General features: G+C 41.2%; 1 protein-coding gene across 1 annotated transcript in view; it reads left to right on the top strand.

Annotated features, from left to right (window-relative positions):
* The window catches only part of TXNRD2 (thioredoxin reductase 2), a 55,712-nt gene that overhangs the window by 17,545 nt on the left and 23,563 nt on the right, over nt 1-14,604 (top strand). Inside the window, exons 9-11 of the mRNA XM_075012907.1 lie at nt 2,874-2,893; nt 3,251-3,342; nt 7,445-7,619. Coding sequence (XP_074869008.1) covers nt 2,874-2,893; nt 3,251-3,342; nt 7,445-7,619 — 287 coding nt within the window. The remainder of the gene's footprint in view (nt 1-2,873; nt 2,894-3,250; nt 3,343-7,444; nt 7,620-14,604) is intronic.

Raw genomic sequence — 14,604 nt, 5'->3', positions numbered from 1 at the left:
ATACTGAATTTCTCCTGAACTTGTCTATTTGTTTGCAGTAACTTTAGATCCAGTTTTATGTTTCTCTCTGCTCTTCTGATTCTCTTTAACTTTGCTCTCAGCTTTCCTACTACCAGTACGTGCTCACTATAGCAATTGACACCTGGCATCGCTTTAGCTGATATGAGAGCATTTCTGAATCTTTTATTTATCAAAATAAAATCAATTTGGTTTTTGACATTATCTTCTGGACTTCTCTACGTCCACAACTTTCTTGGATGTTGCTTGAACCATGTATTGCCTATGCTACTAGTCTTTCGTCTCTCTCATTTCTACAACCTAGACCATGAGGCCCTGCAATATCCTCTGTTCTTTCACATCCAACCTTGACATTGAAATCTCTTTGAACAACTATTTTTTCACCTGACTTACAGAATCACAGGGCTGGAAGGGACCTCAGGAGGTCATCTAGTCCAGCCCCCTGCTTCAAGCAGGATCAACCCCTACTAAGTCATCCCAGCCAGGACCTTGTCCAGCTGGGACTTAAAAACCTCAAGGGATGGAGAATCCACCGCCTCTTCAGGCAACGCATTCCAGTGCTTCACCACCCACCTGGTGAATTAGTTTTTCCTAATATCCAACCTACACCTTTCCCTCTTCAACTTCTGACCATTACTCCTTGTTCTGCCATCTGACAACACTGAGAACAGGTTCTCACCCTCCTTTTTAGAGCTCTCCTTCAGGAAGTTGAAGGCTGCTATTAAATCACCTCTAAGTCTTCTCTTCTGTAAACTAAACAAGCCCAAATCCCTCATCCTGTCCTCATAGGTCTTGTGCTCCAGACCCTTAATCATTTTTGTTGCCCTTCGCTGAACCTGCTCCAGCAAATCCACATCCTTTTTATACTGGGGAGCCCAAAACAGGACACAATATTCCAGATGTGGCCTCACCAGTGCCGAATAAAGAGGAATAACTACTTCTCTAGATCTGCTCGAAATACTCCTCCTAATGCACCCCAGTATGCTGTTAGCTTTCTTGGCTACAAGGGCACACTGTTTACTCATATCCAGCCTTTCATCCACCATAACCTGTAGGTCCCTTTCCATCCTACTGCTGCTGAGCCAGTCGGTCCCCAGCCTGTAACAATGTTTGGGATTCTTCCACCCCAGGTGCAGGACTCTACACTTCTCCTTATTGAACCACATCAGATTTCTTTTGGCCCAGTCCTCCAATTTATCCAGGTCCCTCTGGATTCTCTCTCTACCCTACAACATATCTACCTCTCCCCCTAGTTTTGTCATCTGCAAACTTGCTGAGGGTGCAACCCAGTCCCTCATCCAGGTCATTAATAAAGATGTCGAATAACACCGGCCCCAGACCCGAGCCTTGTGGCACGCTGCTTGAAACAGACCGCCATCCAGATATTGAGCCATTGACCACTACCCGTTGGGCCCAACCATCAAGCCAGCTTTCTATCCATCTTATAGTCCAAGGATCCAATCCATATTTCCTTAACTTATGGACAAGAATGTTGTAGGAGACCGTATCAAAAGCCTTGCTGAAGTCAAGGTATATCACATCCCCTGACTTCCCCATGTCCACAGAGCTTGTTACCTTGTCATAGAAGCTAATCAGATTGGTCAGGCAGGACTTGCCCCTGGTGAATCCATGTTGGCTACTTTTGATCACTTTCCTCTCTTCCAAGTGCTTCAAAATGGATTCCTTGAGGATTCCCTCCATTATTTTCCCAGGGATTGAGGTAAGGCTGATGGGTCTATAGTTCCCTGGATTGTCCTTCTTTCCTTTATTAAAGATGGGCACTACGTTTGCCTTCTTCCGGTCATCCAGTATGTCCCCCGATCTCCAAGAGTCTTCAAGGATAATTACAGTAATACTTTGCTTGTGCTACTTCTGCATAGAACCTTTCTCATGCTCCTCTACTAACATCATATATGCCATCGTGTGCCAACAATGCCCAGATGCTTTGTATATTGGACAGATTTCTAACTGCCTTAGACAAAGGGTTAATGGGCACAAAACAGACATCAAAACACTCCAGATCCACGAACCAGTTAGTCAACATTTTAATGGAATGGGGCATTCTATTAATGACCTAAAGGTATGTGTGTTACTGAAAAAGAACTTTCGCACCGTTCTTCAAAGGGAAGCAGCCGAGCTGGCTTTTATAATCAAATTCGGCACATTAACACATGGTTTAAACTGGGACGGGCACTTTCTGAGTCACTATAGGGGCTCGTCTGCATACTTGGCTTAATCTAATTCTTGACCTCCCCCCCCACCCTTCCACTGTCTGATTTGCTCACCTTGATTATCGTTTTCTGATTTGTCCTCCTTGCTTACTGTTTTTGGTTCTCTGTGCCTTAAATATTGAGTCTGTTCTGGTCTGGCTATGGTCTGAAGAAGTGGGTCTGTCCCACAAAAGCTCACCTAATAAACTATTTTGCAAGTCTTTAAAGTGCTACTTGACTGCTTTTTGTTTTGATAGTGTATAGACTAGCACGGCTTCCTCTCTGTTACTACCCAATAAATGTGTTTATCTGTGATTTATTTTAACCCCTTGTTATTCCTACTTCGTGTACGGTTTTTATCTGTTTTGTTTTACAAAACGTCTCTTAGATGTTTTATTTTACAAAATAAAAACTATTTAATAAACTTTATCATTTTTTATTTAATTAAAATGGGTTCAGAATGAAATCTGATTTTTTTTAGCATATTTGTCTTTATGTTGGAATTTGCAAACCCCATGCTTACCGTTCAGATGTGCAGACCACACCTGTAACCTTGTAATTATACTACACTACAGAAAATAATTTTATATCAGTTGTGTGAAAATAAGCATAAGCTCACTCCACTGCTATATTTTTCCTTAACAGGTTGGTGGTTGGAGCCAGTTGTATCCTTTATAAAGGATGTAATGATTTATGAATACAATTGTTATATTTTATCTTTTCTGTGAAGGCTGTTTTCTGAATTCCTCTGTTCTTGAATGGTTTATCTGCATCAATAGTTAGACTACTTTTGAGCAGTACAGTCAGAAGAATTCAGATCAGATGATGCTGAATTCTGAGGGTCTTGCAAATATTTATGTATGAATTTTCTTGAACATTAGCTTACTTTTGTTCTTTATACAACAGCAGTGTTCTATCCTTGGATATTTATAATCTAAATCTCATTGTGGCAGTAATTTAGTTTTGGTTATTTTTTATCTGAAATCTGTAATTTGGATTCCTTTAATTTGATAATTCACAAGATGTTTCCTTGGAGTGTGCCGGTTTTCTCACGGGCATTGGACAGGATACTACGGTCATGGTCAGAAGTATCCCACTTAGAGGGTTTGATCAGGTAACCATCAGTACAGCTTAAATCTCTTGAAGTGTGTGGGGTATTTTTGTCTCCTGTTGAAATAACAACCCTTTCCTTCACAAAATATTCCCTTGTCAGTGTGTTATAAATATTAATCCTATTTTACAAAAGGGAGGGGAGGGGAAGCTTAGTGACACTCCAGGCTACAAAGGGAATTGGATCAGAACTGAGAATAGAACTTGATTGTTCCTGGCTCAGTCTTGTGTTCAGACCACTAGATCACACTTTTTTTTCCTTCTGCTTAATTCAAGTAAAAGATAAGTGGCTGATTTGATTTATACTGGTTGTCCCATGGCTCGACATGTCAGACTCTCTCCCTTGAAAATTAGCCTAGTTTCCAATCTTGTACTGTCTAAACCATTCTTTCTCATACATATAATAAACCTAGAGAATTTTAGCTTGAAGGATGAAACCTTTGGAAAATTAGCCATTTGAAAGCAGAAGCTTAGAATAGAAACCAAGATGCAACACTAGCTATAGTGAGCATTCCCCCTGTAATTAATTGATCTTTTTAATATCAGTTGCATATAGTTGATTGATTAGTTTTTATAGTTATAAACTTTTTAAAAATAATGTTTTCCATATTTCTGTGTAAATTGGATGGGGCCAGATGATTTTTAAATATGGCTACATCTCATGTATTTGAAAAAAGGCACAAGATATAGCCTAAATTGGCTAATATTTGGGGATTTAGTCTCATCTTGCTATGAGATCTTCACCTGTAAATCTCTAATCGTAGAAACCTAGGGCTGGAAGGGACCTCAGGAGGTCATGGAGTCCATCCCCCTTCCCAAAGCAGGATCATCCCTAACTAAATCATCCCAGCCAGAACTTTGTCAATCTGGGATTTAAAAATCTTTAGGGATGGAGATTCCACCACCTCTAGGTAATGCATTCCAGTGCTTCACCACCCCCAGGAGAAATAGTTTTTCCTAATGTTCAGCCTACACCTCTTGCTCTGTAGCTTGGACCATTGTTTCTTGTTCTGCCATCCGTCACTACCGAGAACAGCCTCTCTCCATCCTCTTTAGAGCCCCCCCCTCAGGAAGCTGACAGCTCCTATTACAGGATTTTAGAGTTTTTATAAAGTACTGTGAATGTGTGACTCTTTATAAAACATGTGCGGAATATCCTTGCCCTCTGGAACTTTGTCTTGTGTGGGTAGAAACAATACATGATCTTAGAGTTTAAATGCAGCGAAGAGTGGAGGCAAAAGAGGTCTGTGCATAGGTGTAGTCAGATTACTAAATTGAAACTGATGAGGTAATATTGATATATTAGGTTTCAGGGGAGAAATAATATTGGCCTTTGTTTTACTGTATTGCCAGCCACAACTTTTAGATTGAAAATAAAATGTTTTGTATAAGCCTAGAACCAGCACTTTTTCTGTTTCCATAGTTTGATGATAATATCTCTGTATGTAAGCAATAAAGTACAACCTGGCTCCCCACAGTGGAGCAATAATGACATTTCTGAATAAACCTGTCAGTCGGACACTCCACTGCTCGACAGTGGCATGGCATTCGTTGAAACACATTTATCAAAGGGGTCTACTAAAACCCACCAGTTCCTTTTGCACAAAAGCTTTTTTCAGACTACCTGAATGATTCACATTTATTGCAGAGAGGTGTGATAGGTATAGTGGCAGTAGGCAACACCACGGTTAATTGGGTTATGTAAAGGTTTCCCATATTCAAACTACCAGAAAAATTGAAATTCTGACAATGGTAATGTTGAATTAGCTTTTTTTTTAAATAAACTTTTGATGTATCTCAAATGATTTGGAAAACCGCCAACCTAGCACTTCTTGCTTTACATTTTTGAAAGTAAGCTACAAACTTGAATCCCCTGAATTCCCTGGGAGGCGGGTGAGTATAACGTACTCACTTTTTATGATGGAAAAACTGACAGAGTCTAAGTGACTATCAGAATGCCATGCAATAGGTCTGTCAACAGAATAAGGATTACATCTTGGGGCTTATTGGCTCTTTGACCCAGACTCAGTCCAATAGATGATGTCAGCTGCCTACAACATTGAACAGCTTTAATGTCCCAGTGTATTTTGAACAATGTGTTGTAAATAGTGCATACAACTGCCGTAATGTTTTATGTTCTATATCTGAAAGTGAGCAGCAGCATAATTCAGTCCACTCACACAAGTTTGAAACATTTGGTTTTTGCTCACTGCTTGCCCAAAGGGGTGTGGTGTGTGTAGGACAGTGTTGGTCACCTGCAGAAGTAACGCTGTCTAAAAGCAGCGTTGTTAGAGAGAGAAGTCATAGGTGTCCTCTAGAAAAAAACAGAGGGTACAGATAGTGAGCAAGACTGGAGTTTAGGAATCATACACTGTGTATAAAAGATTAATAATGATATGAATGCATTTAGAAAGGATGATGATGTATTTGTCACCTAATTGGTAATATATTGGGACAAAAGACCTGTAGAGGATAGTGAAAACACAAGTAAGTATATAAGCACCAAAAGGAATTTGCTAGCATTTTTGTCATCTTAGGCTGCATCTACACTACGAGATAAATTGAATTTAAAGGAGTTAGCTTGACATTAAAACATCATTGTCTTCACCGTAAAAGTCATTAGATTGATTTAGGCTGCCCTAATATCGATAAAATGTCGATATTAATGGATGGGTACAGCATCGATCTCAAAATTAAAATGTTGAATAAAGGCTGTTGTGGAAGCGCCATGTCTTTCATTCAAATTTATTGGCCGCCACAAGTGTCCCGTATGTATCCCACAAAGCTACATTCTGCACCCGGCTCCCAGCTCCCTGCTACTAGTGGGCACTTGGAAACTGATGAGGGCTGCTGTGCTGTCAGTTTCTTGAGTCCTGCAGCTTGGAAGCTGGGAAATTGACCAGGGCTGCTGCACTATGAGTTTTCCAGGTCCCCCATGCTGCTAGGATCCAGGAAACTGACAGTGCTTCTGCACCTGGCTCCCAGCTCCTTGCTTCTAGCAGAAGCCAGGAAACGGACCAGGGCTGCTGCATTGTCAGTTTCCTAGGTCTCCCAAGCTGTGGGGTCTGGGAAACTGACAACACTGCTGCACCTGGCTCCCGGCTCACAATGTGGGGCAGAGGGAACTGTGGGATAGGTTCCCATAATGCACTGCTGCAACAATTGCTGTTTGGTGATTTCAGTGTTGAAGCAAGATGTCAAATTTGTTGGGAGCCTGTGAGAAGTGAGGATACTCAAAACGGAATTTAAAAAAACAGCATTATGACATCGATTTTTAATCATTTGAATTTATCTTGTAGTGTAGGCATAGCCATAGTTGACTTTGACCTCAGTTGATAGCAAAATGATCAAATGTTCAAGTCCTTTCAATTTCCTAGGTGACCGGTTAAGGATCTTTGTAATGCACATATTGCTTCTTATTGTACTTAAGGTGTGTAGCAAGGCCCCAAAGCTGATGTATACAAGAGAATTTTGTTACATTGTGCCATATCACTAACTGATTATGGAATCTTGATTGTAAAAATTCAATTATGAAATATGACACAATGCTATCTTAAAAATCCAGTTCTTGTCAGAGAGAAGTATAAAGACTTACCCTCATGATCAGCCAAGTATGCGGACTTTGGTCAGAATACATCTAAGAAACTAGTGATATCTGGCAAAACAGATGAATTAAAATTAATGCTGAAATGTGACCTGTGCTGTGAGACATGACTTGTGGATGTAAATATGAGAGAGATCCCCTCATTCTGTGAGGCTCACTGGATTTCTCTGGAACTGCATGAGAAATCCCAAGGCATGAATGTTAGGTTTTCTCTTAAGGCATCAAAAAAAAAAATCAAACCAACCAACCAAAAAAACTAATCTGTATTTTTTACACACTGATATCTTACTCTATTTCCTGTGCAATTTGAATGAGACTAGAGGTAGTATATTCTAAGCCAGGCCATCCAAAACAAAGGAAAAAGATACTCAGGGGACAGCTGTTTAAAACAATTATAATTTTTTAAGTAAATCACTGAGTTATATAGTGAGTATTTTTAAAATACTTGAATGCTTGCTTTTAAATAAAATGTTTAGTTTTGTTTTTTTTTTAAACTTCACAGCAAATGTCCTCCTTAGTAACTGATTATATGGAATCCTGTGGCACAAGGTTTTTAAAGAAGTGCTCCCCAAGTAAAGTTGGAAAGCTGGAGAATGGCAAACTGCAAGTTACCTGGAAACACATTGACTCAGGCAAAGAAGAAATGGATAACTTTGACACAGTTCTGTGGGCAGTAGGTAAATTAGATCATTTTAAAATAACTTCTTAAAAATGATTTCTATTTTTGAATTGAAATCCCTCACCCCTTGTGTTTGGTGTCAAGCAGCCTGTCCCTCTGTGGGTCTTAGCACCTCACCACTGATTCTCACTCTGCTATGCTTGACTTGCATAGTCACAGTTCAAAAGTTCTTTTTTTCTTGACGTTTGAGACTGTTGCCATTTCTGCTAGCTGCCTCTAAATACAGCATCCTCCCCTGCCATGCTCATCATCCAGTTATGAGAGAGATGATAGCCTTCTCTAAGAACCCCAGTAAAAAAATCTAGTAGTTGGAGGTATTTTTGTATCTCTCACTCTTCCTGTTAAGAGCTGAACTATTTGTCCTTTACATGCTTAAATTGCTGTCAGCTGAAGTGGGAGACCCAATTCCTAAATCAGTCTTATGTACAGAAAAGCCTCTGAGCCATTCTGCTAGTCATCAAAAACTTATAGGTAAGAATAAAATAAAAGAGGATTTCCACTTCAGTGACATGAAACGTGTTAGAAAATGCCAAGTGTTGGTTCATGTGGAGTCCAGAGTGTTGAGTACCATATAATACAAGGCTTCCATTATATAGAAAGGAAAACCATTTTTTTTTCCTGCCTCATCTTCCACAACTCTGCTATCACTACCATTGTCAATTTGCCTTCACTTTCTGTGGGCCTTTATTTAGATTGTATTCTGTTTAGAATATGGGACCTGTTGACTTTGAATTTTGTAAAGCTCAATGCATATCTATGGCAGGATACATCAGCTGGAGGTAGGAGAAATCTGGCTAACAGATTGCATTTAACAGACCAGATCAGACTGAAACTTGTTGCCCCAGAAATCTGTCTGACACTAGGAAAAATATAAGCTTTATGATTTAATTCTTATTGTAAATCTATTTATACTACTTCTAACTATAGTACTTCTACTCTTTCCTCTGTCGATGTGCATTACAGGTTAATCCTCTCTGGTCCAGCAACATCCATGGTCCAGCATGATTTTAGTTAGCCAGATGTCCACTTATCAATGTTGTGGTTGAGTTTTGTTTCCCGTAAAGTTGGTTTACAGCCGGTAGTTCTGGCTCTCAGTGTTCTGTGCTGTTATTTAGCTGGAATGTATCCATAAATGTCTTCTGTGAGCCCAGTAAGCAGTGGGAGGGTTGGTAATGCTTCTGGACAATATTGACCTCCTGTGCTTCAGTGAATTCTTTTCTTCGGCATGGGTCAGGTCCTGAGGGTGCCAGATGAGAGAGAGTCAACCTGCATAATCATTGAGTAAAGATTACCCATTTTACACATGGTGAGAACTGAAGGGACTGTGATTTGCTTAAGTTTATCAAGTGGATCAGTGACGAGTCATTGGTAGGACCTGGCCGTTCTGACTTACAGCATTCAGTGGTCTGTCCAATAGACTACAGGTTCTATCCTAGTTGTCTCTTCCTCTCCTGGAGTAAACAATTTTTTTTCCATATAACCAAGGAACAGGGATGTAGGATATGAACCCTGATCAGATTTTGCTTTGTTGATTTCAACATTATGGCTCTCCACCTGAAATTAATGGGGTTCTTTAATGTCCATTAAAAACTATTTTAATAACTAATTCCCCTCTCCCCAAACTAATCAAAGGTACCAGTGTTTGCCAAGACCAGAAAGCTCATGCTGTTTTAGAGGTGGGACAAACTGAAAACATTAGAAAAATATTCAAGAACTGAGATGATAATATTTTTCACACCTGTGTGTTTCCCATATCATAGAATCATAGAAGAGTAGGACTGGAAGGGACCTTGAGAGGCCATCGAGTCCACCCCCCTACCCTCATGGCAGGACCAAGCACTTTCTAGACCATCCCTGAAAGCCATCTATCTAAACTCTTCTTAAATATCTCCAGTGATAGAGATTCTACCACCTCCCTTGGCAATTCGTTCCAGTGTTTGATCACCCTGACAGTTAGGAACTTTTTCCTAATGTCCAACCTGAGCCTCCCCTGCTGCAATTTAAGTCCATTGCCACTTGCTCCATCCTCAGAGGCAAGGAAGAACAAGTTCCCTCCCTCTGCCTTATGACACCCGTTTAGATACCTGAAGACTATCATCATGTCCCCCCTCAATCTTCTCTTTTCCAAACTAAACAAGCCCAATTCTTTCAGCCTTTCTTCATAGGTCATGTTCTCTAGACCTTTGATCATTCTTGTTGCTCTCCTCTGGACCCTCTCTAATTTCTCCACGTCCTTCCTGAACTGCGGTGCCCAGAACTGGACACAATACTCCAGCTGAGGCCTAACCAGCGCAGAGTAGAGCGGGAGAATGACTTCTCGTGTCTTGTTCACAACACACCTGTTAATGCATCCTAGAATCATGTTTGCTTTTTTTGCAACATCATCATACTGTTGACTCATATTTAGCTTGTGGTCCACTATAACCCCTAGATCCCTTTCTGCTGTACTCATTCCTAGGCAGTCCTTTCCCATTCTGTATGTGTGACACTGATTGTTCCTTCCTAAGTGGAGCACTTTGCATTTGTCCTTATTAAACTTCATCCTGTTTACCTCAGCCCATTTCTCCAGTTTATCCAGATCCTTTTGAATTATGACCCTATCCTCCAAAGAAGTTGCAACCCCTCCCAGCTTGGTATCATCTGCAAACTTAATAAGTGTACTTTCTATGTCGATATCGAAATCGTTAATGAAGATATTGAACAGAACCAGTCCTAAAACAGACCCCTGCGGAACCCCACTAGTTATACTTTTCCAGCAGGATTGAAAACCATTAATAACTACTCTCTGGGTACGGTTACCCAGCCAGTTGTTCACCCACCTTATAGTAGCCCCATCTAAGTTGTATTTGCTTAGTTTATTGATAAGTATATTATGTGAGACCGTGTCAAATGCTTTACTGAAGTCTAGGTATACCACCTCCACTGCTTCTCCCTTATCCACAAGGCTCGTTATTCTATCAAAGAAAGCTATTAGATTGGTTTGACATGATCTGTTTTTAACAAAACCATACTGGCTGTTCCCTATCACCTTACCACCTTCCAAATGCTTGCAGATGATTTCTTTAATTACCTGCTCCATTATCTTTCCTGGCACAGAAGTTAAGCTGACTGGCCTGTAGTTTCCCGGGTTATTCTTGTTCCCCTTTTTATAAATGGGGTACTATATTTGCCCTTTTCCAGTCTTCTGGAATCTCTCCCGTCTCCCATGATTTTCCAAAAATGATTGCTAAAGGCTCAGATACCTCTTCTATCAGCTCCTTGAGGATTCTAGGATGCATTTCATCAGGCCCTGGTGATTTGCAGACATCTAATTTTTCTAAGTAAATTTTAATTTGTTCTTTTCTTATTTCAACTTCTAAACCTGCCCCTTTTTCACTAGCATTCTCTATGTCAGGCATTCCTTCAGATTTCTCAGTGAAGACCGAAACAAAGAGATCATTAAACATCTCTGCCATTTCCAAATTTCCTGTTACTGTTTCTCCCTCCTCACTGACCAATGGCCCTACCCTCTCCTTGGTCTTCCTCTTGTTACCAATGTATTTGTAAAAAGCCTTCTTGTTTCCTTTTATGCTTGTAGCTAGTTTGAGCTCATTTTGTGCCTTAGCCTTTCTAATCTTGCTCCTGCATGCTCGTGTTGTTTGCCTATATTTGTCCTTTGTAATTTGTCCTAGTTTCCATTTCTTATACGATTCCTTTTTTATTTTGAGATCATGCAAGATCTCCTGGTTAAGCCAAGGCAGTCTTTTGCCATGTTTTTTATCTTTCCTACGCAGCGGGATAGCTTGCTTTTGGGCCCTTAATAATGTCCCTTTGAAAAACTGCCAACTCTCCTCAGCTGTTTTTCCCCTCAGTTTAGCTTCCCCTGGGACCTTACCTACCAGCTGTCTGAGTTTACCAAAATCTGCCTTCCTGAAATCCATTATCTCTATTGTACTGTTTTCCCTTCTACCCTTCCTTAGAATTGTGAACTCTATGATTTCATGATCACTTTCACCCAAGCATCCTTCCACTTTCAAATTCTCAATAATTTCCTCCCTATTTGTTAAAATTAAATCTAGAACAGCTTTCCCCTGTTAGCTTTTTCAACCTTTTGGAATAAAAAGTTGTCTGCAGTGCAATCCAAGAATTTATTGGACAGTCTGTCCCCTGCTGTATTAGTTTCCCAACATATACCTGGGTAGTTGAAGTCCCCCATCACCACCAAATTCTGGGCCCTGGATGATTTTGTTAGCTGTTTCAAGAAAGCCTCGTCCACCTCTTCCACCTGGCTAGGGGGCCTGTAGTAGACTCCTAGTAGGACCTCATCCTTGTTTTTTACTCCTCTGAGTCTAACCCAGAGACTTTCTACCCGTCCATCTCCACCTCTGTCCAAGTGTGTACATTTTTAATATACAAGGCAACACCTCCTCCCTTCTTTCCCTGTCTGTCCTTCCTAAGCAGGCTGTACCCTTCAATACCAACATTCCAATCATGAGTATCATCCCACCAAGTTTCTGTGATGCCAACGATATCATAGGTGTATTCACTTAGTAGTAGTAGTAGTAGGCATCCTTCAGTCTGCATAGACTATGGATTCATTTACAGCATCTACTGTGACTATGAAGACCCACAGGAGAGTGACAGTCCTTGCTGCACCTCTTGCAGATTTGGTGGGTGTCTGGCAAGTCCTTAGTGTGCTTTCTGTGCGCTCGCTTCTCCTCTGCTAGCTGTCTGATCCTCATCTCGCCCTTCTGAAGGCCCTTGTGTAACCCCTGCCTCCATCTGCTGCGGTCGTCTGCTAGTTCTTCCCAGTTGTCCAGCTCAATGTCTACCTCTCTGAAGTCTCTCTTGCAGACATCTTTGTAGCGCAACTGGGGGCGTCCAGGAGGTCTTTTGCCAGAGGCTAGCTCACCATACAGAATGTCTTTTGGAATCCTTCCATCATTCATCCTGCGGATGTGGTCAAGCCAGCAGCGCTGACGCTGCCTGAGGAGGGTGTGCATGGTTTGGATTCCAGCTTGCTCAAGGACGGTGGTGTTGGTCACTCTGTCCTTCCATGATATTCCAAGGATGCGCCTGAGGCAGCGCAAGTTTAGTACTTCTATTTCTTCTTGTTTATTTCCCATACTTCTTGCATTTGTATATAGGCATCTCAGACATTGATTTGGTCTTGCCTCCCAGTTTTGCCCTGGCCCTCTTTTTACTCTCCCAGTGCAGCCCATACTCCCTCCCATTTCAAGTTCATCTCCCAGGTATCCATGCTGTCCACTTACCTGCAGGCTTTGCTCCCCTGCCCCCGTCGAACCTAGTTTAAAGCCCTCCTCACTAGGTTAGCCAGCCTGTGTCCGAATATGGTCTTCCCCCTCCTCAAAAGGTGAACGCCATCTCTGCCTAGCAGTCCTTCCCGGAAAAGGATCCCGTGGTCGAAGAAACCAAAGCCTTCCTGGCGACACCATCTATGCAACCAAGCATTCACCTCTAGAATACACCTGTCTCTGCCTAGGCCCCTACCTCTGACAGGCAGGATTGAAGAGAATACCACCTGTGCCCCAAACTCCCTGACCCGTGCCCCCAGAGCCCTGAAGTCACTCTTGACCGGCTCAGCTTCGCACCTCGCAGTATCATTAGTGCCCACATGGATGAGAAGCATGGGATAGTAGTCAGAGGGCCGGATAATCCTCGACAATGCCTGCGTAACATCTCGGATGTGGGCCCCCGGCAGGCAGCACACCTCCCGAGATGAAATGTCAGGGCGACAGATGGGCGCCTCTGTCCCCCTCAGGAGAGAGTCTCCAACCACCACTACTCTACATTTTTCCTTCTTGCAGGGGTGGCAGTAGACTTCCTAGCCTTGGGGATACAAGGCTTCTCCTCTTCTGTATGGATTAATTCTTGGTCTCCTGTAGCAAGTGCAGCATAACAGTTTTCCAGTACCACGGTGGGAGGGTTCTGAGCAGGGGTGGGACACTGTCTGCTGCGAGAAGTAACCAGCTGCCAGCGTCCACCCTGGTCCACCTCCTCCAGTGGTTTATCAGCCGTCCTGTGCACTGGGACAGTTACCTTATCTGATTTGCCTCAGACTTTCCAGTAAAATTCTACCTGGGTGTGTAACCACATCTGTGAACTTCTGGTAGATTGAATTACTTTTGACAATGTTGCAAGCAGGAGCTGTTTAAAATCAAGCTGGTAAAGGAAACCTGGCTTTAACCGTAACCATAATCTGTAAAGATGACTAAAATATTACTACAGGTCAGTTGAAATAGAAACCTAATTCACAGCTTTAATTCAAATTAAAGCTAAGTATTAAAAAGCATTTTAGAATAATTAAATTGGTTGTATATTTTGGAAACGTTAACAACTGAAATATATTTTTTCCCTCAGTGTTCACTTTTGTGCTCCATCCTTTAAGTATTAAATACATTAACAGTGAAAGCTGGTTAATTGATGTGCATTTGGGGTATGATTCATTGTTTTTTCTTTGAATCAACACACCCACACCAGGTGTCTCAGATAATAGACTGGGAAACTTAGTAGTGTTGAGGATTTCCTGTCTGCAGATGTGCCAATTACTATGCTGATTGAAAAAAGTCAACTTGTACTGTTTGGTAGAAATTAGCCTCTGCAGTTAACTAGTTGTGGCGTGAATCATAGTAACCATTTCATTGTTTAATGTTTGCATACACAGTAATTCAAAAATACTCGAATTTTATTAATTAAACTAAAACATAAACTATATATTGCTGCATTGTGTTAGGTTCTTCTCACAATACTATCTCGGTAAATAAACTGGATACCTATTTATTATAGGATGCTTGCTAGCTCTTTTCATGATGTTTATTCTCTTCAATAGAACTGTTTTTTTTTAATTGTTCAGCTTCTCCATATGTATAGGTTAGGCTACTAAAACATTGTCTGTATTATGCCCCAGTTTTAAATCTGTTTGAGCTAAACCAGGTTTTTAAACCAGTTACAATATGTGAGAAATTTGCCCTAATATAGCCAGC

Source organism: Carettochelys insculpta, chromosome 18, assembly GCF_033958435.1.
Source record: "Carettochelys insculpta isolate YL-2023 chromosome 18, ASM3395843v1, whole genome shotgun sequence".
Lineage (NCBI taxonomy): Eukaryota > Metazoa > Chordata > Testudines > Carettochelyidae > Carettochelys > Carettochelys insculpta.
This window is presented reverse-complemented; position numbering and strand designations above follow the sequence as displayed.